Raw genomic sequence first — 23,638 nt, 5'->3', positions numbered from 1 at the left:
CTTATCATCTGGAAAAGTCCTTTATTCAGTATGCATTTAGCGCTCTCCACTCCATGTTTTTTAGTATAGTAAACTAACTCATGTAGTTTACAGGGGAAGAAGAATATAGTCATTTTATGTATATATGTTGGATCCATCCCTCTGGGCTATAACCTCTTCAGAGAAGAGACTGTTTTCTCTTGCTTTAATGTCCCTCTGAAGTGATTATAAAAGCTTTTCCTCCGGTAGCATCAGTTATGGTTGCTGGTACTGTCAATGATATGAATTTCTGTCTTAAGTCACTCGCTCACCCATAGCTATTTCTCCTGGTCACTGGATGACAATTAAACAGTTTATTTTACATGTACAGGCCCTGGGAACAGATAACGCTCACAGGAAAAGAAAACATCACAACTAACCGGGAACGGAATAGGGAACCAAGCAGGAGAAAATACCACCACGACATACTAGTACCAGAAAGCTGCAAGAAAGCCTCCTTCTTCTGGTTTGACAATAACGTCAACTGTATGCGGAGATAATACAGAAATAAACTAATAAATGGTAACATACCCTTTGTTAAAAAACAAGCCAACCTAAGAGCTAAAATCTGACAAAAAGGTCGGGTCATGTATTTTATTTGCTTTAAATAACTGGTATACTATTAATCACATATAGTCATTGCACATCCATCAAGCAAACTATGCTATTCTTTCTCAATATGGGCTTTTATTTTTCAGTGAGTAAAAGAAGGGAAGGAGATGTCAAAGAAGCAGAAACCTCCAGATAAGTTAACAGAGGAGACAAAACACGCTTTCTCTTAATCCAATCATAAAAACTCATTAAAAGGTAATAAATATAGCAAAAAATATAATACGACCAAAACTACCAAAATAGTTAAAGCATTACAAATTTTAAAGTAAGATGGTAGCTTTGATATAACTGCAAGTAAAAGATAGTTTAGTTCCTGCCCACAAGAATTTGCAACTGTTAATATGCTTACGTTGGACTTAGAGAATTTATTTGTAGAGAGATAGATGGTTCAAATAGTTTCTTTGAAAGGAACTGGAAACCCCACAGTTTAACATTTTTATAAAAAGTTTATGCCTTATTCTTGTTTCAGACTCCAGAGGCAAGAATTTAGGGTTACTGGTATACAGAATAGTAATTCCTCTGTAGTTTTCTCTTATCTTGACTTTCAATTACTTCAATTCCTCTTGTAAAGCACTTCAACAATTTCTACTCCCTGGTCCTTATGTTAGAATGCCTTGTTTATTACCAGCATTAAAGGATGATGACTTTTTTTTTTTAAACTCTAACATCTTCAAGGGCAGTGAAGTTGGTCTTTAAAAGGAAATGCCAGAATGTTAGTTCTTTTGCAAGGTAAGCCACAATGATATGGAAGCATTTATCCAGGAAGAGAGTTGAAACTAGCTGAGAGCTGAATAAAATACATCTTCTAGTTGACAGAAGTTTAAATAGGAGTAGAAGATTCTGATTCCTGGTTCAAATCTCAAGTCCCTATTATATGCTGCTAATACTTAGGTACACAGAATGGGCCTTTACACTCAGTTTCTGTTCTGTTTGTATATACTTTGTTTAGGCAATATTTAAAATTTGCTTAATCTCCAGCAATACCCACTCCTGGGTATTTATTTGAAGAAAACAAAAACACTAATTAGAAAAGATATATGCACCCCTATGTTCACTGCAGCATTATTTACAATAGCCAAGATATGGAATCAACCTAACAGATGCATAGATGAATGGATAAAGACGATGAAGTACACACACATAAATATTACGCAGCCATAAAAAAGAATGAAATCTTGCCATTCGCAACAACAGGGATAGACCCAGAGAGTATCAGGCTAATTGAAATAAGTCACATAGAGAAAGACAAATATTGTATGATTTCACTTATGTGTGGAATTAAAAAAAAATGACAAACCTAAAACATAAAGAGTTATAAATACAGAGAACAGGTGTTTGCCGGGGGTTGGGGGGCAGAGCAAAGAGAGAAACAGGTGAGGTGATTAAAAGGTACAAACTTCCAGTTGCAAAATAAATGAGTCCCGAGTATGAAATGTACAGTGTAGGGAATACAGTTAATAGCTAACATTTTTGTCTGCTGACACAGGTAACTAGACTTATCATAGTGATCAGTCTGAAATGTACAAAAACATCAAATCACTATGTTGTGTAACAGGAACTAACACAGTACTGTAGGTCAGTAACACGTCAAAAACAAACTCAGAAAAAGAGACCAGATTTGTGGTTACCAGAGGTGGAGGGTGGGAAGAGGGAACTGGATGAAGGTAGTCAAATAAGTACTAGGTATATAATATACAACATTAAAATATAATTAATGCTGCTCTATGTTATATATAAAAAATCATTGAGAGTAAATCCTAAGAGTTCTCATCAAGAGGAAAAAATTTTTTTTCCCTATTTCTTTTCTTTTGTACCTATATGAGATGAAGGATGTTCACTAAACTTACTGTGATAATCACGTCATGATGCATGTAAATTAAATCATTATGTGGTATATCTCATATAGTGCCACATGTCAACTATATTTCAATAAAACTGGAAGAAAAACAAATAAATAATTAAATAAAATAAAAATGTGCTTTATCCTCTAGGTATGCTTTTTAAGGACAGTTTTAATTATGCTCCATGTTAAATGATCTTACAATGAATAAATTATTTGAAAAGTTCCTAAAAAATTGCTGATAAAAGAAAGAAAAAGAAAGGAAGGAAGGGAAGGAAGAAATGGAAGGGAGGGAGGGAAGTAGGAAAGGAAGGAAGGAAGAAAGGAAGGAATAATAAAGGCAGGGTCAAGGGATTTGACCAAGCATACTTTTCTTTTCTTTTTCCCTTCATGTAGGAGAAATACACCACCTCTCAACTTCTACTATTAGGGTGGTAGCTCTGACAACTTTCAGTGCAGCATGCTACGGATATGTCCCTAAAGGAAGGAGGAAGAGACATTTCCACATGCAACTCAATCACTTTTAAAATCATGCCTACTTCTACCACCGCCTGGATGCACACAAGGACTGAATGGTACATACTTCCACTAGTTTTAAGAATAAATACTGGGAAGATATTAAGAATAAATAATAGGAAGCTCTCCTAGAAGAGCCTTTGAAGTCAATCTCCCTGGACATCAGAAGCTTTCCCACTACATACAAGGTCTATTTTTATCATGAGAGCTTGTGAGCTTCATAAATTCTTTAAAGCTCAAGTTCTCATTTTTTTATGGCAGTGCCCTTTCCCAACTACTACACATGCTGGGACATCAGAGTTACCATTAAACAGATCATTAAAAATGACAGATCAGGTCCTTACACCTGACTAGGTTAGTCCTGAGTGTAAACTGGGTGCTTTGAGACATGCACGCTTGCTTTTGACTCACTAGGGTCATATTACTGCACTGAAGCACAGGTGATTTACTAACTCTGGTCAAAAATCTGAGCTGCTGGTTAAAAACTGATGGAGAGTTAGGTACTACTGGTAGAGTAAGTGCCCTTAATACCTGCCTGCAGATTAACAGTTTTTTAATTTGGGGTTAACCAGCTTTAATAGACATTTGTATTTACACTTTACTTTCACTAATACATTCAGAGAAAATGTTGCACTTAGATTCAAGAAATACCAAAGGTAAGACAATTCATATGGAAAATACTCTGTTTACCTCTATAAAAAACAAACCACATTGCTTTTCTACTCAATTATGAAATATAAAAGAACTTTCTGAAACATTTCTTAAGCACTGTCAGCCTTAATGTCCTCAATTTTTAGAAATCAATGAATATGTTTGAATGGTACTATGTACAGAGCATTGTGCTGCTGAATTCATCCCAATCTTGTACTAGTATGTTATTTCTTAGTTCTTAATGAATTTGACTGGTATAGGTCAAGAGAATATAGCTAAGGTTGTACTTCCTTTAGAAATGGAACTCTGATCTTCTCAAGGTCATTAATAATGTTATCTAAAATAACAACTTTGGGTAAATAAAATGTGTTCATAAAATACCACACACTTTGCAGGAACCAAATGGGACATACTCAAACAGGTAAAATCTGTTTTTACCTCAACACTGATTCACTTTGAAAGTAGCTTTGCAGTCTACATTTCAAACACAGAAGCTTGGTATCTCCTGTTATCAGATTATAAACAAAATGCCTATATTTTCAAAGTTCGTTTTCTCCAAACACCTGAATTGTCTGTTAAAGAAATATTGAGTTTCCTTATATTACTGAAAATAATATTGAGTTTAGAGTTATGTATCAGACTTCTGAGGTTAAAGCTCAAAATATCTCCGAGTTGGAATTCTGAAAGGCAAAGGAAGAAGAACCTAGCTAGCCAGGGTTGAGGGAGGGGCAGCACAGCACCCAACCTACCCTCGTCTTTTATTTCTGTAATACTCTGATTACAACATATGGAAAAGGATGCTTGGCAGATATGAAAAAAAGAAAGCAAGATTTTAAAATAATTTTTAAAAAACTAATTAAAGGTATTTTGGAAATAGTCCCTTGCATTCTTCAGAAGGATTAGCAGCAATATTTTGTGTTGGGTAAAAAAAGAACACTATTTCTCTTTTGAAATGTCTGATTACTAAATTCATTTCCCTATAAATGATAAAACTTCATGGTCATGTTCCAAATCTTTTGGAACTGCAGAAGAGCCAAGAGTACCAACTATGACAAGATTAGAATTTTGGGCTGTACTATACCAACCACGCATATAGTTTACCACCTTGTCTAGAAGAGTAACTTATTTTTTAACTTACTGCCGCTAAATGATTTTCTTTTTTTTTTCACTTTAAATAAGATGTAAGAAAGTGACTATATATTTTATATCATATTAAATAGGCTGTGATTTTTTTTTAAGACAAAAGTAGCTTTTATCTTCAGGCTTTCCATCTCAAATTCACATATATCTTGATGAAGTCAACTCTATCCAAACAATGTAAATAGATAACCAACAGTAGTTTATATTACTGAAACTTCTATTATATTGAGGCTTATTTTTAAAAAATCTAACCTTACAAATGACACAAAATCAGTTCTTGATTCAGTCACTGAACATTCTCCAATTTACTGCCAACACAAAACAGTGGAAGAGATTTGAAACTGGAGAAGGTCTACGCATTGATCATTATCTTGACTCTGGCTGAGAGGCTCCCCAGTTTCTGGACAACATCAAGGACTATCTGTCATATGCAGGAATGTTGCCAGGGGTCAAGCCATAAACTTATTCAGAGTTTCCTGGGATGACATCGGACTTGGCTATCTATCTTTCTGTGCTATGTGGCTGCAGGTAATAATGTGTTCTTTAACTCAGAAGAAGAAAACACTACCAGAACTATTTTTCAAAAAACAAAAAATGCAGATGAAATAGCTGCCTTTAGGGAAATGGAGTTGGGATGTTCTACTCCAAGCCTTCATTGCAATGTTTTTTTTTTTTTTCATTGCAATGTATTTTGGAATGAGATGTTTAAATTCTCAGCTGACATCCCAGACTGTAGCTTATTCTATCCCTGTCCATCTCTCAAGGAACGTTTACCTTCCATTTGGCAGGTAGAAAATACTAGGGGTTGAGATAAGCAATGTATTTTTTTCTTGTAACCAAAATTGTCCCCCTGCAACTGCCTCCTTCAAAGAAGCAATACACTATGATGGAAAAGTGTGATTCATTTTCCAAAAATGTGTTTACAAGCAACTTTCCAGGAACATAGCTCTTTTGCTGAGGCAGGAACATCTGTATTTACAACACAGATCTGAAATACCTACATGTTTTCCTGTATAACAGAGCAGGTTTCTCTTGGCTGAAACAATGTTTTATCTTCATATTTGAACAAGAATTTATAAATAGGTCACTCATGGTATTTCAGCCAGAAGAACATTTAGCCATTGGTTTTGTTTTAGAGAAAACAGTAAAGTGTAACAGCATAAAACATCATGCTACTCTTTCTACTTTTGCACATGCAAACAATGTTACCATCTGATGCCTTCTTTAATTCAGTCTTCAGTTTTTCTTTGTCTTCTACTAGTTTTTTATTTTCTGCTTCCAAAATGTGTTCTTCTTCCTTGCCATAGCTTTTCAAGAGCTATCAGAAAAGAGTTATAGAAAGAAGTAAGCTTAGACTGCAATAGCCAGACATCCTTCCAGGAAAAGGGATGAATGATATATTTTAAATTATTGGTCTTGATTTTATTCTTTGTCCTTTTCAGTATTTTATGCTTTATTACAAAGTATTTTTGCTGACAGAAACTTGGTATCTGGCAAACACACAAAAAGGATTTCTTCTTACTATGACTGAAATCTTTGAAATGAAAATAACAAGAGTTCCTGGTTGGGCTACAATTAAAATTATTATTTTCCAAAGTATTTAGATAAATGTGAATGTCTTTTCCTTAACTGTGTTAAGAAAATCTAAGGAAAAAAAAACAGTTCTGAGAATAGTATTACTTTGAAAACTATCATGTTCCAATTGTAGAGCTGTCTACTCAGACTAGGTTTATATAGACGAAGTAACAGGAGAAGAATGTAACGTCGTCAGAATAGAGAAAGGTAAGTGGAGAATGACAGGGCCACCTCTGTGTTTGGAAAATTCTATATAATTTTCATTGACTAGTCTCCAAATAGCTTTTATTCAGTTAATCCTTTATAATGCCCTTTATATTTAAAAATCTATTTTTGCTTTTAAAATGTTTATGTTTGGCAGCTTATCTTTTCTAGGCCAGAAAAATTAAGGTATGAAGAGCAAAATACTTGACTGAAATAAAATGGAATAAAAATTTCATAATACACTATGTCTGGATGGAAATCATAATTGTTAAGAGAATTAAGAAGCTGACTTATCTAAAATAAAGTTTAAGATATTTAAGTTACCAAGAAAGGCAAATTAATGTTTGAAAAACAGAACATGTACTACTCACTGGCATGGATTATCTGACTACATAAAGTGGCAGCAATTTGATGCTGAAAGCTTCCACAGTTAGATGAAACAGCAACTCAGGACAATTTTAAATAAACAGACACAGAAAAGAATTTCTACCGCAGGGTGATTCCTGTTCTAATGTAAGCAGATATATTAAATTAATGAAACTCACGAAGTTCTACTGAGCATTGACTACATGCAAATATTTTACAATGCTAAGTACTGCAAGCGATAAAAATGTAAGAGAAATATGGTCTCTGCTGTCAGGTAACTTTAATTTAGTGGAAATGATGAGACAAGAGCATAAATACTGTAGCACAAGATCACATACGCTGCTACTGTGTTGTAACAGAGATTAAGCAGATCCGAAGGAGGAATTAAAGCTCAAATGAATATATTATATACGATTTCAAGAAATTGTTTAGGAGATAAAGGACTAAAGTACCTACTAAAACTGAAGGTGTCTTATATCATCAAAATTTAAAAAAAAATTTTTTTAAAGAGAAGAAACAAGAAAAAAAACCTCTCCAAATCTCTATAAATTTGTTGATCACTTCAAATTCAAAACAATTCTAGCTATTACTTCACTGAATTCAGTTCACACAGTCTCCAGTGATTACCCAAATTAGAAGAGAACCACTGAGCTACAGGAATGTTTACACTGACTGCTTGAATTATTATGCCATTGACTTGGAAAAGTTGGATTTGGTGTTGGTCTTGTAAAAAAGCTTTCATTACTGCACCCAAAAACTTGTTCAAATTTATTATGTGTAACTTGATGTTGGAGAAAGACCAAGAGCCCTAGAACCAGAAATTCAATATCTACCAGCTACAATAATGCACGTGTTCACTATCCCACCACAGTAAGTGCCTGGGACAAAGATCAGTAAACAATATAACTCCTGTTGCCTGCCTTGCAGGGAAAAGGTGGTTGCTTAAAAAAAAAAAAAAAAAAAGAAGAAGAAGTAAAACTCACTGTTATTTTAAAGCAATTAAATTAAAAGTTAATTGGATTTTCATAATTATTTCATTTCATTAAATAAATATCAGAACAGAAATGGATCTCAGGTACTATCTGCAAGAACACGAAACAACGTGGTTAAGTGTGTGGATTCAAGAGACAGTCTGCTTGAATTTAAACCTTAGTTCTGTCTTAGTAGCAGGATGATTTTGTGCAAGTCACTTAAGCTTTCTGTGGAAGTCACTTTAACCATTTCTTCATACAGAGAATGCAGGCAACAACATTACCAACCTCATGGGGTTGTTACAACAGTTGACAGAGTTAATACCTGACTGTGAAGCATCTGAAGCAATGCCTGAAGTGATGTTAGCTATTATTTACAACCTTGAGGCTCAGAACATTTGAGGTGACTTGCCCCAGATCACAATGCTAATTATTGGTAGAGTTGGGACTGGTACCCAAGTCTCTTGGATCTCAGGGTAATGCATTTTCCATTAGATAACGTGTCTCTGATAGAGAATGATAAGGTGTTTTGGCAATTTTCTCCTTCCTCAGGTAGTATTCCAAAATCTACATGAAGTACACTGCAACAGAAGTCATCTTTGATGTCCTGACCTGTCTTTTATTGGTCAGTCAGTTATGCTTCGGGGACTGACAGTATTTATATCCAGCTTGCAGACTTTCTCCCAACTGTGTATTGGCTTTAGCCCAGTGTATCTGTGCACCCGTGATGATCAAGGGCCACTGCCTAGGTCACAGACATGCAGAAGTAGGGAACCAGGATGGCATGGAAACAAAGGAGAGGAAAACAAGAAAAACAAAGAAATTTGGGGGGATCAAAGAACCAGTAGTCATTACATAAATTTCCTTGCCAATTAGTACCTGGTTCTGTAAACAATCTCCAAAGAAATGTTTTGAGGAAGGCATTTTTTCCTGAAGGACAAGACTGGTAACAATACCACAACTACAAAAACACTTTCCATTTTCTCAGAGCGGAAGAGAAAGAGGAAAACAACAGAAGAATAAGAGGGAAAAAGCAATGTTCTATTAGTAGTTACTACTCATTACTCAAACACGATGGGCAAAATTTTTAATCAAGATAGGTACATGGTAAGTCTATAGATAAAGGGCTGTCTGCTTTTAAGTTTCACTATCATATATTAATAAAAAGCCTTGAGGGTTTTGTTTTGTTTTTACTATTGTGAGATGAGACCAAAGGATAGAAAATGAAGCAAATAATATTAAGGTACAAAATGAGGATGACTGTGTTGCTGAAACACTCCAGCGATGTACTGTTTGCTTCTGAATATAGAAATATTGATAGCTTCATTTCCCCGAACTATGTTTACAACAAAGGGAGAGTGACACCTATGACATCTACGCATCAATGCCTTTTCAAAACAGTAGAAAACAAAATAAAAAAAAAAAAAATGGCGCTTATCCTCTAAAAGTTTCCTTAAAAGATGCTGGCTATTTCCGGAGGGAACTCTAATTTGAAAAGATACATGCACCCCAATGTTCATAATAGCACTATATACAATAGCCAAGCCATGGAAGCAAACTAAATGCCCATCAACAGATGACTGGAAAAAGAATTTGTGGTATATCTATACAATGGAATATTACTCAGCCATAACAAAAGACTAAAATAATGCCATTTGCAGCAACACTGATGGACCTAGAGATTGTCATTCTAAGTGAAGTAAGCCAGAAAAAGAGAGAAAAATAACATGTGATATCACTCATATGTGGAATCTAAAGAAAAAAAAAAAGGACACTATGAACTCATCTACAAAACAAAAACAGACTCTCAGACATAGTAAACAATCTTATGGTTACCAGGGAAAGGGGGGTGGGAAGGGATAAATTTGGGAATTTGAGATTTGTAAATGTTAGCTGTTATATGTAAAAATAGATTTAAAAAGTTTCTTCTGTAAGCACAGGGAACTATATTTAATATCTTGTAATAAGCTTTAATAAAAAAGAATATGTAAATGAATATATGTATGTATATGTACGACTGGGACGTGCTGTACACCAGAAATTGACACATTGTATTTGACTATACTTCAATTAAAAAAATTTAAAAAGATGCTGGCTATAATCTACCCAAAGAAACATTTCTGAATCCTGTCTCTATGAAAAGGTCTTTCTTAACCTTCTTGCTGTAGTGGAAATAAGGCAGACACCAAAACATGGGCTTTGAATAGGTGACCAGGACAGTGTAGCATCAAAAAATAATTTTTTGCAGTGAGTTTTGCCTGGAGAGGTTTTAGAAACTATAACATTGTACTATGTAACAGCTAACTCATTTAGAATTGATGAAAGGTGGTGCTTACAGTTCTTTCTGTAAGCCGCTAAGCTTTAGGACTTATATAATTTTCTACTGTTGGACTCAATACTTTTTATACAAATATAGCTTGATGCAATATATAATTGACTGTTTATATTTCATTACTTTACAACAGGGAAATCATCTTATCACATTATTCTAGAAATGCTTTCTTCAAGAAAATTTGTTTTACTTCTGAATGGTTCCATTGATTATTCTTTCTAAGCATAAATTAGGAAAACTTATGGGACTTAATATGAACTGAAAATACTCAAGCTATGAGATCTGACTCCTAAATTTTAAACTTAAGGGAAAAAAAAAAAAATCCCAAGGCAATTTTGTAGCTTTCATTTTTCCATTCAGTCTTCTTTTTACTTAATGTAGAAAACATTAGTACCAGATTCACATGCTCCCTGAGTAGCAGGGAAAAGACAGCACAGGGTTCTCAGAGAAGAATTATCAGCAGCATAACCAAATTAAAGATTTTAAATACTACATGCAGTCATCAATCTATATCAACTATTTTTCTCTGCTTCCTACATAACCATCATTTAAACAAAAACAAAACAAACAAAAAGGGCTTGAAAGTAATTTAACTAAAAGGGAAATGGGAACATAGGAACTTCTAAAAACTTGCTTTAAGTTATAAAGTAAAATCAATGGTAATGAAGGAATTAAAATTCATATTCCCAGAATACTGTTTTCTCCTTGAACCATAGGAAGAAGGTCCAATGGCATTAACCTACTATGGAGGGAAACTGAGAATACACAAATTTAAAGGATGAGAACATGCTTCTGAAACAATCATATTGTTGAATTTTGTTATTTATGGTCATTTTCTGCTTATAAATTATGAAAACTTTCTTTTTGATGCTGAAAAATAATATACCACTCCTTGGGAATACCAGCAATATTTGCACCAATTAAAAAAAAAATTTAAATACCCGTTTTAGTCTTTCATTCTCTTCCATGAATTTTTTGGCAGCCTGGTTAGTATTTTCTGCTTGAACTTTAAGTACTCCTTTGTTTGACAGTTCTTTTGCCAGTTGAGTAATAAGAGTAACCAGACGTCGCAACACTCTAAGGAAATAAAAAAATGTCAGAGTAATGTATAACTAGACTAATTATCAGGAACTGTGACTTTAAGCAATCATTATCCAATGACTCCCCTTCAGGGGTGGGTGTGGTGGAGGGAGGTGCTGTTTAAGGAAGACACTTTTTTTTTTAAATCCAAGTTCTTCCAGTCAAAACAAGCCTATGTCTCATTTCTTTGGAATCTTGTTAGAAGACTAACATTTGGAATACAGGTTCAGTGGTACTTACTAATTTAATCATCTTCATTGTAGAGGCCTCTGGCCAGGAGGAGCAGAAACAGAATTTCAGAGTGTGGTAGGGCCAGTAAGAGATTCACCCCCCCACCCTCCGTTCAAGGAACATTGTGTGAGGCTGGCCAAGCCCCCAAACTGCTCATTCACATATATTTATGGGTAGCTTCCATTGTTAGAAGTAGTAATTGTCATTTTCAGTTATTCATTCAACAGACATTTCCTCAAGAACTGCTAAGTGTTAAACACTGGGCCAGGCACTGGGGATACAGCAGGAAACAAGACAAGTCCCTGCTCTCCAAGAGTTAAGGTTCTAGTTGGGGAAGAAAGAGTTAAAACAGTATTTAATTACAACCATGAATGAAGAAAAGTATATATCCATTCTCCGGGAGCATACAACAGGTGAGAAAGGGGCTGAAGGATGAGTAGAAATTAGCCAAGGAGAGAGGGAAGGAAAGAGTAATCTGGCAGCAGGGAAAGCTGGTGTGAAGAAGCCCCTGGAACAGGAAGGAGACAGGTACACAACGGGAACTCAGTGTAAATTATGCTGCAAGAATGAATGAATGAATGAACAGCGAAGGTCAGTGTGGGTGGGATGTGGTGCACACGTCAGAGAATAGTATGAGACAGGGCTCCAGGGAGAAGCAGGGCCCAGATCATGCAGGGCCTTGTGGACCAGTCAAACCTACAAGCCATGACTACTGTTGGTTATTGGGGTATGTCATCTCAGTTGTTTTATGAAGATGTTAGTATACTAAACAGTACAGAAAAAAAAATCTATATTATAGGCAGGAAAAATGAGAAACATAAAGCATGTTTTTAAGTTGTGCTTAAAAAAATAACTTACAGCCAAAAAAATAATGAAAATCCAGAAATGTAAAGATTTCTTTGAGACCTAAAAAGTTTCATCTGTGTATGTTCATAAGCAGCAGGTCTGTTGGCTGTGCCCTTTTCAATGGCATGAGTTGAGGAGTATTTTCTTACTTCTCTTACAGCATCTATTAGAGAAAAAGAGAAAATAGTACTTTTGGCTTTTAAAAATATAAGATTATTATTGAAATGGGAAGCAGTTTTAGAACTACTGACATAACTTTTAGGTAATGGACTTTAAGTAGGGACTCTCTATCTTTCCTCTACGATACCTGGGAGGGTACCATGCTCAAAACAGATGCTCTGTAAGTGGATATTAGCCATAAACTTTGAATATAACAGCATTTTTATTTTTTACTATTTATCTAGGACTTAGCACCATTGTATTGTCTCTCATCTCTAGCAAACTATTATCCTTTACTCTTTCGGTCCCTAACAGGTTGATGATAATTCAACTATTGACGATAACATTATATAGGTCATATCCCATTATAATCAATTCCAAGAGACTATTCCGTTTCTCTTACTGCACTAGCATTTTATTATACCATTACTTTAAATTATTGAGATTTTAGAAATATTTCGCTACACTGAGATTTCCACAGGCACAGATTTGTTACAATGTGATCTGACCTATGGTGGCATATGGTCCCCAACTGGCTTGTGGATGACACTTGCTACTGGAAATGTTCAGATAACTGCTCTTCTGATGCTTTCAGTTCCACTAAGTCTCAGATTCCTGGGAATCACCTCTTTCCAGTGGAAAACAGATTTCAGATTAGCAGCATCTATATTTAATGCACTCTTAGATACTGGATTCTTGTAGGTCCTAGGGAGGGTACCTGCGTTAGATGTCAGAGGCCAGTGAAAGTGTAAGCAAGTTAGGCTGCTCCTTTTGTGTAGCCACCAGCATTTTCAGGAAAGACTCATTGTCATATGGGAAAGAGATTCTAATTGGAAAACTGAGGCCATTTTAACCACTACTTTTTTTTTTTCACTGTGACTTCAATCCAGGACCTTGTGTATGCTAAGCACATACTCTGTGACTGAGAGTTATACTCACTCCCAATTTATTTTTTCATAGCAGCTTTATTGAGGTAAAATTTACCTTTAAAGTGTTATTGATTTCTCATTTACATATTCTGCATGGTTTCAATCTTTTGTAATTTTCTGAGACTTTGTGGCCTAAAATATAGTGCATCTTGGAGAAGAGAGGACAGTGTATTCATGTCCCCTTGCAAAGATTATGTACATATTACAGCTGTAGGGGGAGTCTTGATTCTCATACTTTTTAGAGAAGGTCAGCTTTGGTTTTATTTTCAGTTACAGTAGATTCCTAACTCATGGGACAGACTCTCTACTCCTAAGGAGTAGTACCCTTCTATGATTTTGGTGGAAAGGTCCAAGGTGTCCACCATGCCCCTCTAATTTGATGGGACTTAAGCTCCAAACCCTGTTTCTCCTTGGTGGGTAAACTCCAAACCCTGTTTCTCCTTGGTGGGTAAACTCCAAACCCTGTTTCTCCTTGGTGGGTAAACTCCAAACCCTGTTTCTCCTTGGTGGGTAAACTCCAAACCCTGTTTCTCCTTGGTGGGTAAACTCCAAACCCTGTTTCTCCTTGGTGGGTAAACTCCAAACCCTGTTTCTCCTTGGTGGGTAAGCTCCAAACCCTGTTTCTCCTTGGTGGGTAAGCTCCAAACCCTGTTTCTCCTTGGTGGGTAAACTCCAAACCCTGTTTCTCCTTGGTGGGTAAACTCCAAACCCTGTTTCTCCTTGGTGGGTAAACTCCAAACCCTGTTTCTCCTTGGTGGGTAAGCTCCAAACCCTGTTTCTCCTTGGTGGGTAAGCTCCAAACCCTGTTTCTCCTTGGTGGGTAGTAGCTAACATTTGTGCTCAGCCCTTTCAGTTCTTTCCACTGAGCTTCTTGGAATCTTCTCTATATATCCATGGTTTAAGATTCAACCAAGGATTTGAGGGGAATTGATACGCAGATTTTGGGGTTCACTTTCTGGGCCTCTCTCCTTTCTTGGATATCTCCCCTTAAATTTCAGCCTCTTTAACACCTGACACCTCAAGCCAGTTAAAAGTGCGGCTGTCAACTTTGACTTTTATCTACCCATGCCACATGGTCTGAGAAGCACCCTCAGAGGAAAAGTGAAATGCATGTGATCACACACAATGTGATTTCCTCATTTTTAACGGCTGATTTCCCTCCAGTTTCTGTCTGATTTTAGTTACTCTCCTATGCCTTCAAATATTTTTTTTTCAAGCTTTGTCCACAGTTCTTAATTGTTACCACAGGAGGGTTAGTCTAATACAAGCTATTTTGCCATTACCAAAAGCAGAACTCCTATGTCCTTTTAAAAATTATTTTAAAAAATTTTAGGTGAAATTCACACAACATGACATAAACTATTTTAAAGTGAACAATTCAGTGGCACTTAGTATATCTGCAATGTTGTACAACCACTACCTCTAACTAGCTCCAAGACATAACCCAAATAGATCACTCCAATTTTAAAAAACATTTCTTAATTTTTGACTTGGCATGCTATTTCTATTACTCAATTGCTTTATGTGGCAATATGCATAAAACAGTTCTCAAATTATTAACAATGAAACTAAGTAAAGTTTTGGATTTCTTTATAATCACTTTCGTTCTTGAAATATAGGCCGTCAAGGAAGTAGAGTACTATGTTCAAGAGTTACCTGAAACAAACTCTCTTCTCTGTGTCATATGTTATCAATCTTACATAACATTTGGTTTGTTTGTTCTGGTTTATTTTCAATTCTAGAGTTTATTTTTTTCTAGCTACATAAAATTTGAAGTTTTCTTTTTTTTTTTTTCCTTCCTGGTCAGGGGAAGGTAATTAGATTGACTGACTGATTTTTAATGGAGATACCGGGGATTGAACCTAGGACCTTGTGCATGCTAAGTATGCACTCTACTACTGAGTTGTAACTTCCCCCAGAAGCTTTCATTCTTTAACTTCTGGAACGGTTTAAGCAGCATTGGTAATATGTTTTTTGAAAGTCATGGAAATTCTTGCAAAACTATCTGTTTTTATGCTTTTCTGTAAAGAGGGGGTCGCTTTTTGATAACTTTTTACAATTCTTCTATGGAAAGTGGTTTGCTTAAAATTTCTGCATCTATTAAGCTTCATCTGGTAAATTATATTTCTCTACAAAATTATCCATTCATCTCGGCTGTCAAATTTGTTTGCATAGAGCTATTTTAAGTAGTTTCTTAAGTTATCTTTTTAAAATTTCCTTGGACTTAATGGTTATTTCCAGTTAATCATTACTCAGATTGCCTTAATAATATAGCAAGAGCAGGCCAACCACTATAAAACAACTAAACAAACAAACAAAATAGTATTTACGAGTTATTTTGAAAAGGCCAGAGGAACGAAATATGAAGGTCATTATTACTTGGCAATTAAACAGGAATAATACTTCTGGATCCATTACGCAAAAATGTTAAAGATTAAGCAATAGTATCAAAGAATAGGTGTAAGTGGTCATACAAACCCACTTACATCCGGAATCGCTTGCATAATAACAAAGAGACCATATCTGAAAAGTGGAATGGGGGCAACAATAAGGGGAGGATGTGACAACAGTCAATTTTCTATAAACCATATGGAGGCAGTCTTTTTTTAGATCACTCGTGGACACTTTTAAACTCCTGGGATGCATTTCTGCTGAAACTAAACACATTCCTGGGTTTCTTGCTTCCTTTCTGCCTATTCCAGCCTACTAAAACACACAGAGATGACCACATAATTTTCTAGTATTAGCTCTAGAAATATAAACATCTTGTAACAATTACGTTATTACAGAGATGATTAAAAATAAAAATAAAATTCCCAAATAAAAGATGAATTAGGCTTGAGTAACCTACTGGGTTTGCATTAGTGGACAAGAACACTGGACTATGTACTCTACACGTTACTATAGTTAAACCTTCCAACACCTCAATGAAGTAGATGTTATTACTCTGTTCTGAGATGGAAACACTGAGGCTGCATGGATAAGTCCTCATCTGCCTGTCTTTAACCATCCATGGTTAAAGCTCTTGCATTAATCATCTGCGATGTTCCTCTTCTCTGGGAATTAACTACCCCTGTGCCCACAGATGTAGGCTCCAGCCAGCAGTCTTATTCTGCTTTGTGATTCTGATCCCTGGCCATAGCTTATCTAATGGGGGTTGGATACGTGGTGCTAACTGGTCTGATTTTTTTCCCTTAGAACTGGAATTGGGATACAGAAATGGCTAATTAATCCTTGCATATGGCTGGAGTGACCACACTAGGCAGCTGTGTCGTGCCCATTTTCTGTCCTGGGAATAGAGTACAGAGTCTGCAGAGATAAGGAAGAATGAAGTAAAACCAGGAGAAAGGACATGGAGAACACTTCAGCTCCTGGGAAAGTCCCTCCCTGGAATTTGGCTTCTGCCCTTCCCTGGTCTGCCCTGAAACAACCCCCATATTTTATTTTAAATTCCTCTTTCTTGCTTAAGTGAGCTCAAGTTGGTTTCTGATATATGTAATCAAAAGAAATTTGGCCCAAGTTTCCCTTCCTTCTATGGAGATGTGGCAGTTTTCAGCAGACATTCTTGCGATGATTTGAGAGTTAGAAGGTCATGATACACTTCGAGAGCTAGTAAGAGCAGCAGAGATTATTTCCCCTCTCCCTTTACTGTGCAAATGGATAAACCAAACTCAGAGAGATGAACTGCCATTCCAAAGGCCACTGAGTAAGCTGGTGGCAAAGCTGGGACCTGATTTCCTTATCATTCTTTACTTGCTTAGTGTTATGTCGTCTATGGCTGGACATGCAATCAGTAACATTAATAACTTACTATGAGACAAATACATTTTGAAATGAGGCACAAAGCCATTCACACCCAGATACAATTACCTACTCATACCTTCTCACACCAGTTACTCATGTTTTATGAAGAGGATTCCATTTCAGAGGTTGGTGGTATGGAATGTGAGAAACATTTTCTGAAAACAGTGGCATATATGGTGGTTATGGCCTCAGGTTGGCCCCTGTAAAATCCAATTAACCCACAATACAATTCTGAGGCAATTCTGAGGGAAAACATACTCTGCAATGTATATCAAAAACTGAAGTATCAGGGTCAGGGGTATAGCTCAGTGGCAGAACACATGGTTGGTGTGCAGGGGGTCCTGGGTTCAATTTCCAGTACCCCCATTATGGCAAAATTTTTTTTTTAAAGTTTAAAAAGCTGAAGTGTCGAGAAACAGCTGGGTGATCTCAGACAAGTTACTTAATCTTAGTTCAGCTACTCCTCCTAGAAAACATAATTACTTAGACTCCTGGAATTTTTGGTTTGACAAAAACCTTAAAGGTCTACTTCTAACTTCTAAATACTTGTTATCATAAAAATTTCAAACATGCTGAAAAATTAACACAATAAACATCTCTATTTCCATCACCTAGAGTCAACAATTGTTAACACTTTGTCATATCTGATTTACCTGTCTTTTTTTCAAACATCTGAATGTAACTTGAAAATACCAAGACACTTTACTTCTAAATATTTCAGCATGCAACTCCTAAGAATAAGGACATATTCCTATGTAACAGGTGCTGGTAAACTTTTTTTGTAAAGGGGTAGATAGTAAATGTTATAAACTACACAGCCTGTGTTTCAACTATTTCACTCCGTAGCTGTTTACGGAAACATGCATGCATAATACATAAACAAATGGACATGATTATGTTCTAATAAAACTTTATTTACAAAAGCAGGCATTTGGTTCGCAGGCTATAGGCTGCTGACTTCTGCTATGTAACAGCAACACTAACACTTATACCTCAACTGAAGTTAACAAAAGTTCCCTGATTTTATCTAACGACCAGTTCATACTCCCCCAAATGTCCGTGTTATAGTTGTTTTTAAATTAGGATCCAATGAAGATTCACACCCTGCCCCTAAAACTCCTTTTGAGGGCCTAGTGAGTCCATTCCTCTGCCTCCCAACAGCTAAGCCCCTGGGTGCCGAGGAGACCACAGTAACAAAGGACTGTATAATTGGTAACTCTGAAAACTGGGCTATGCATTGCTGCATTTAAGTCTTAAAACAACTCAAGAGGTTAAGAACCATTGTACTCTGCTGAAATTTATGCTTGTGCATATATAACAGTAATATCTATCAACTACTTATCAATATATCAATTACCTAATCTAGATACGATCAATATACCACATAATATAAAGTCAATTGTACATCAATAGCAACATCAACTTAATTAAAAACTAATGAATCGTCAGTAATAATAACGATAATTAACTACAGTTAAACTTCTTCAAAGGAGGAATCTAGTACTTACCTAGAAACAGAACAATCAATAGGATTATAATAGTAAGGAAAGCCTTGTTCCAGAAAGTTGCAATTTTACCCCAGACGTTAAATGAAAAAATCTTCTGCCATCTGTAAAACAATACATTAGGTGTAAAAAATAAAAAGAACATCTTGATATACTCTCTAAAAACTGATGTAACATTTTGGTAATTGCATAGTGAGTGAAAAGAATTACATAAATTTAATTTCTTTATCTCATTAGAGAATTATCAATTCTTATCAGTAAGAATGTCTCATGAAATAAACAACTTTTCAAATTTATTAATAATATGACATTTGATTATCTTCTGTCTGGTGGCTTAAATATACTAAAATAAAAACTTTTAAAGTAAAGATACATGATCAAAACCTCAAAAAGGAATTCTTATAGTAAAATGTTAAATTTCTGATAGAAGTTATCACTTTATATCGTTTCCCTAATCAGGGAACTCAGAAATAACAAAAGATCTATTGGTCTAACAATTAGCAATGTTTCAGGAATAAGGAGTTCTATTCTCTGCACTATTTATTTTTATATAGCTCATTTTTAACATTTACTCCAAGAGAGTTTTTCTACTTTTACAAGAAGAAAATTTTAAAAATTGAGGTATTACACACATGAAGTCCAAAAATCTTAAAGTCCAAAAATCTTAAATACACAGGTTGATGAATTTTTACCCATGTAATTACCACCCAGATCAAGATCTGAACACAGAAAATCAAACAGGGAAATAAATACGCTAGACAGAATGAACAGTATAAGCAAAGACAAAGAGGTAAAGAGTGACAAAGTAATCCATCACATAATTGCAAAGGTGACAAACTTTGTACAAGGGCATTTTAAATTAATAATACAGTAACTGAGTCTAAAGGAGACAGCAGAGATAATAGGCACTTAGGTAAACTTCAAGTATTTACAACTTAAAAAAGTTTCACTTTAAGATTATGGCAATTTATTAACTAATAAGTTTTGCAAACAACTTTTAAGTAATAACCTAAAGTTGGTGGGGAGAGAGAGACATATAGATGCAGTTTCTTTTGCTTCTGTGCTTCCAATTCCAAAGTTGCTATTCAAATTTTACATGACAAACATTTGTGTTTTTAGAAAGAAAATGTAAGCGGCATACCTTGATCTAGGTCCAAGTGTAAATTCACATTTCAAGTAAACTGAGAGTATAAAAGGACACAAAAGAGACCGCCTACAGGGAACAACTAGCGGTTTGTAACAAGGCTCAATTCAAGGAAGCACTAATAACAGTTTACATAGAGTCCTTCCTACACTACTGTTCTAACCACTTTCACATGTTTTAGCTCATTTAATAACCACAACCACCCACTGAGGTGGATACTAGTATTACCTTCATTTGACAGATGAGGAAACTGGCCGGAGATGGTAAATAACTTGCCCATGGTCACACAGAGTTGGGATATAAACCTGGGCAGTCTGACCTCTGAGCATGTATCTTTCTTTAACTAGTGGGTTATGTGAGAAAAAAGTAGAGGGTCAAAATAAATGAAGACGGAAGTCTTGTCTTTGAAGAGTATGGTGATTACACAGAGTAGGGACATAATGTAAATGATCTGTGTGCATATATACCATGTTTTCATTATGTACGTGAGGATATAGTTATATAATGTGTCTGTATATACACAAATCTAACAAATAGCTATTTGATCAGGATAGGAAAGAAACTACTGCATTTGCCAGGAAGAAAAAGATGCATAATTTATGGACCATTTTGATGGAGAAAAGATCAACTGACAAAAAATAATTTTTCTGTGAAGTTAAGCCTTAATTATAAGTCAGGTGTTTATAAATAACATCTTTCTCTTGAATATAGGATTCTATTGTTGCAAGTATTACCGAAACACTTAACAGGGTATTTATTGCTGAGGATCTAAAACAAAGTCAACAGGACAAGAGATAAGGTGATGGAATAGAAGAAAAAGCACTAGACTCAAAGTCAGATTCTTGTCTGGATTCTGTCACAGGTCACCTAGATAACCTTAGGCCACTTTCCCGCAGAATGAGTGGGTTGAATAAAATTATCTCTATGGCCCTCCCTACAGTATGATTCAATTTTTTTTCTTTTATAAGAAAGGAAATATTGATGGTATAGCCGACAGACAATAGAAGTGAGTAGAAATCCAGGTAGGTAAGAAGCAAGCTACAAGTGACTTGTTAAAAGTCTACTGGACCCTTGAGTCAAGGTGAAGACTTTCATAAGTCTCTTTCAGTCAAGGGATCTTACTAAACTTCAGTGGGTTATTTCTAGCATCTCATTTACGAAAGATTTTCTTTTAAGTAAATAAACGTCTTGCAATATTTTTATAGAAGTGTTATTTCATCATTCACATTATCAAGTCTGGATCTAAAACTGCTCTAATAAGTGGATTATTACAGGGGTAAAGTGCCAATGCTTCAATTAAAATACTTCGCACAGAAAGACCTTTGAAGGTTCTTTACTAATGAACTTAGGCTAATGTAAGGTTCTGATACTTTTCATATTCAGCACTTTTCATACATATTAATTAATTCTGTGTGGAAATAAAGTACTAAGACTGCCATTAAACAAACATTAATGAATTGCGTAAGGCCAAAACTAAGAATCATTTATTGGCTTAAGTTTCGAAATTATCATTCCACTTCTCCAATGAAACATTCCTGCATCCATGCTGCGCTATAAACATCAATTATCCACTTACCTTTTTTTAGTTCACTGTTCTAACTCAGGGCAATAAAACAAAGGTAAAACCTGACCACAAGACAGGCGTCAAAAGAACCACCACTGCTTTGTTACATCTGTAATCAACAGAACAAAAAGGACTAGGCCCTTTTCCTTTTAGAAGGGAGGGGGAAGTTATCTGTATATATATATATATATAATAAGTAGTTTTATATAAAGTGCCATTTTAATATGGCCATTATATATTACTAATTTGTGAGTTTATTTTTAAAGACTACCTTTTATATAATGAGCACTCAGGCTTTTTTAATCTTAAGAAAACTTTTCCATCACACACTAAACCGTCTAAAGAGCTAACCAGCTATTTATTATTGTAGCGATTTGGAGGCTTCCTACCTCTGAGGAGGAATAAAAGGTAGACAGAAGATTAAAATGAGTCCTATTTCAGCATAAAGAAAAGTTGCAACTGCCGCCCATTGGAGTGTCATTTTTTTTCTTCACACCTAAATAGACAAACACTTAGTTTACTTCGCTGCCTTTCAAAGAAAGCGGGGTTAAACGAAAGGCCCCTGGGGCGCAAGGCTCTCGTCCAGGGGTTTGCGGCGTCCCACCTTCCCCCAACTGAGGCGCCCAGCAGTGACCCGGGGCGCGAAGGGAAGGGACGGGAGGGGAGGGGAGGGGAAGGGGACAAGGGAGGGCCTGGAGGCCGGCGTCTCCACCTCCCGGGCGAGCCGAGCCGTGAGCTGCTGGCCGGGCGGCACCGTGGCCGTCTTTTCGCCGCGCTCCGCGTCGTCAGTAGCCTAACGCCACCCTCCGCTAACGCCCGCGCCGGGGGCCCTCCCGCTTGGCGAACGCGCAGCGGCAGGGCCGACCCCGCGCACCAACCGCGGCGGGAGCGGCGCGACCCCGCGCCCCGTGCCGCCGCCTCAGGGGCCGCGGCCCACAGGGCTCCCGCCCGGCCTTACCCCGCCTGCCGCCGCCCGGCTCCCCGCGCTGCTCCGCGGCCGCCGACGGAGGGACGTCACACGCCACGGCGGGGGGAGGGGAGGGCGGCTGGGCGGGGGGGAGCGCCCCATCCCCCCGCCCTTCCCCCACCCCGCCCTCAGCCCCGCCCGCTCCCTCTCCCAGTTCTGGCCTCCCCTGCCGGTCCCCGCTGTGGTCTCAGGCGGTGCGAATACGACGATTAGCAATAATTGTTTTCTAATTGGTGGTGGAGGTAGCGGATGACTCAGACCCTTCGATCCAGTGCTTGGGGCTCCCAAGTGCGACTTCTTGGAGAGATCCCGCTTACAGTTTCTAACGCAGTGTGGTTTGGGTGGGAGGGGCGCAGTTAACCGACGTCCTGGAAGAGCTTGGTGGGGTCCAGGGAGGGGCGGTGGCGCAGGGGCGGGAGGGAAAGGTCGGGCGCCGCACGTCCGGAGAACGGGTTTAAAACGCTTTCCCTCCCTGTTCCCTACTTTACCCTAGACACAGCTTCGTCGTTAAGCTGTAGTTAAATAGGCCCTGGTTGCGTGGTTGAGCAGCATTTTGTTCTGAGAATGTCGGAGAATATGTAGCGTCAAAACATACTATGCGTGAAGCTTTCTTTTCTGCTCTTGTCCATGGCCTGAGGTGATAAACTGTAGGGTGATGTATGGGGACTGACAGGAAAGAATATGCCCGTACCATGTGTTCATGGGTATATTCTTTCAATTACTGTTTTCCAGGTTTCCAAATTAGTGTGAATACACTCAAATTATTACAAGTTTTTTTTTCAATATTAAAATCAGGAATGAGCACATAAGTGTTATCCTCCTGGAAACATTTTGGGAACATTAAACGATGAAAATAAAGTGGTGGCTATTGAAAATAAAAACACATTTAAGTCAATGCTTTCTCTTGTCACAAATATACTTGACCACATAGAAAAGAAAAAAAAAGACAACATAAATTAAGCGTAGGAACTTAAGAAAACGCGTTTAGAACTCCTTGCCCTTCTACACTGTTTCCTTCGAAAGGCTCTACACCTTCCTCTAAGCTGCTGTGCTCACAACCCTCGTTTAATTCACTTCTGAGTTAATTTACGAACAAAAATGACTAAGTTTTGACTATAGCTCCCTGTTTGCTTATATACTTAACATTAAAAAGCCAGTTATCTTAAAAAATCCATAAACTTATA

The 23,638-nt window shown here is 36.8% G+C and overlaps 1 protein-coding gene and 1 non-coding gene across 4 annotated transcripts in view; both read right to left on the bottom strand.

Moving 5' to 3' along the window:
- Window positions 1-22,636, bottom strand: part of LOC105063053 (B cell receptor associated protein 29) — a 39,978-nt gene extending 17,342 nt beyond the window's left edge. The window contains exons 1-6 of one of the 3 annotated variants that reach the window (XM_045510983.2): window positions 22,616-22,636; window positions 21,877-21,983; window positions 18,783-18,883; window positions 12,395-12,545; window positions 11,167-11,302; window positions 5,987-6,095 (exon numbers count right to left, since the gene is read on the bottom strand). In XM_045510983.2, coding sequence (XP_045366939.1) covers window positions 5,987-6,095; window positions 11,167-11,302; window positions 12,395-12,545; window positions 18,783-18,883; window positions 21,877-21,968 — 589 coding nt within the window. In that variant the 5' untranslated portion in view covers window positions 21,969-21,983; window positions 22,616-22,636. Of the gene's footprint in view, window positions 1-5,986; window positions 6,096-11,166; window positions 11,303-12,394; window positions 12,546-18,782; window positions 18,884-21,876; window positions 21,984-22,199; window positions 22,304-22,445; window positions 22,589-22,615 lie in introns of those variants that run through there. The other 2 variants (XM_074367662.1, XM_074367663.1) reach the window with 2 other exon arrangements.
- On the bottom strand, window positions 2,859-2,982 carry LOC123614685 (small nucleolar RNA U109). Its single transcript, XR_006722146.1, has one exon. It is a non-coding gene; the product is annotated as a small nucleolar RNA U109 (small nucleolar RNA).
- Window positions 22,637-23,638: the final 1,002 nt, after the last annotated feature.

The sequence above is a fragment of the Camelus bactrianus genome, chromosome 7 (genome assembly GCF_048773025.1).
Source record: "Camelus bactrianus isolate YW-2024 breed Bactrian camel chromosome 7, ASM4877302v1, whole genome shotgun sequence".
NCBI lineage: Eukaryota > Metazoa > Chordata > Mammalia > Artiodactyla > Camelidae > Camelus > Camelus bactrianus.
This window is presented reverse-complemented; position numbering and strand designations above follow the sequence as displayed.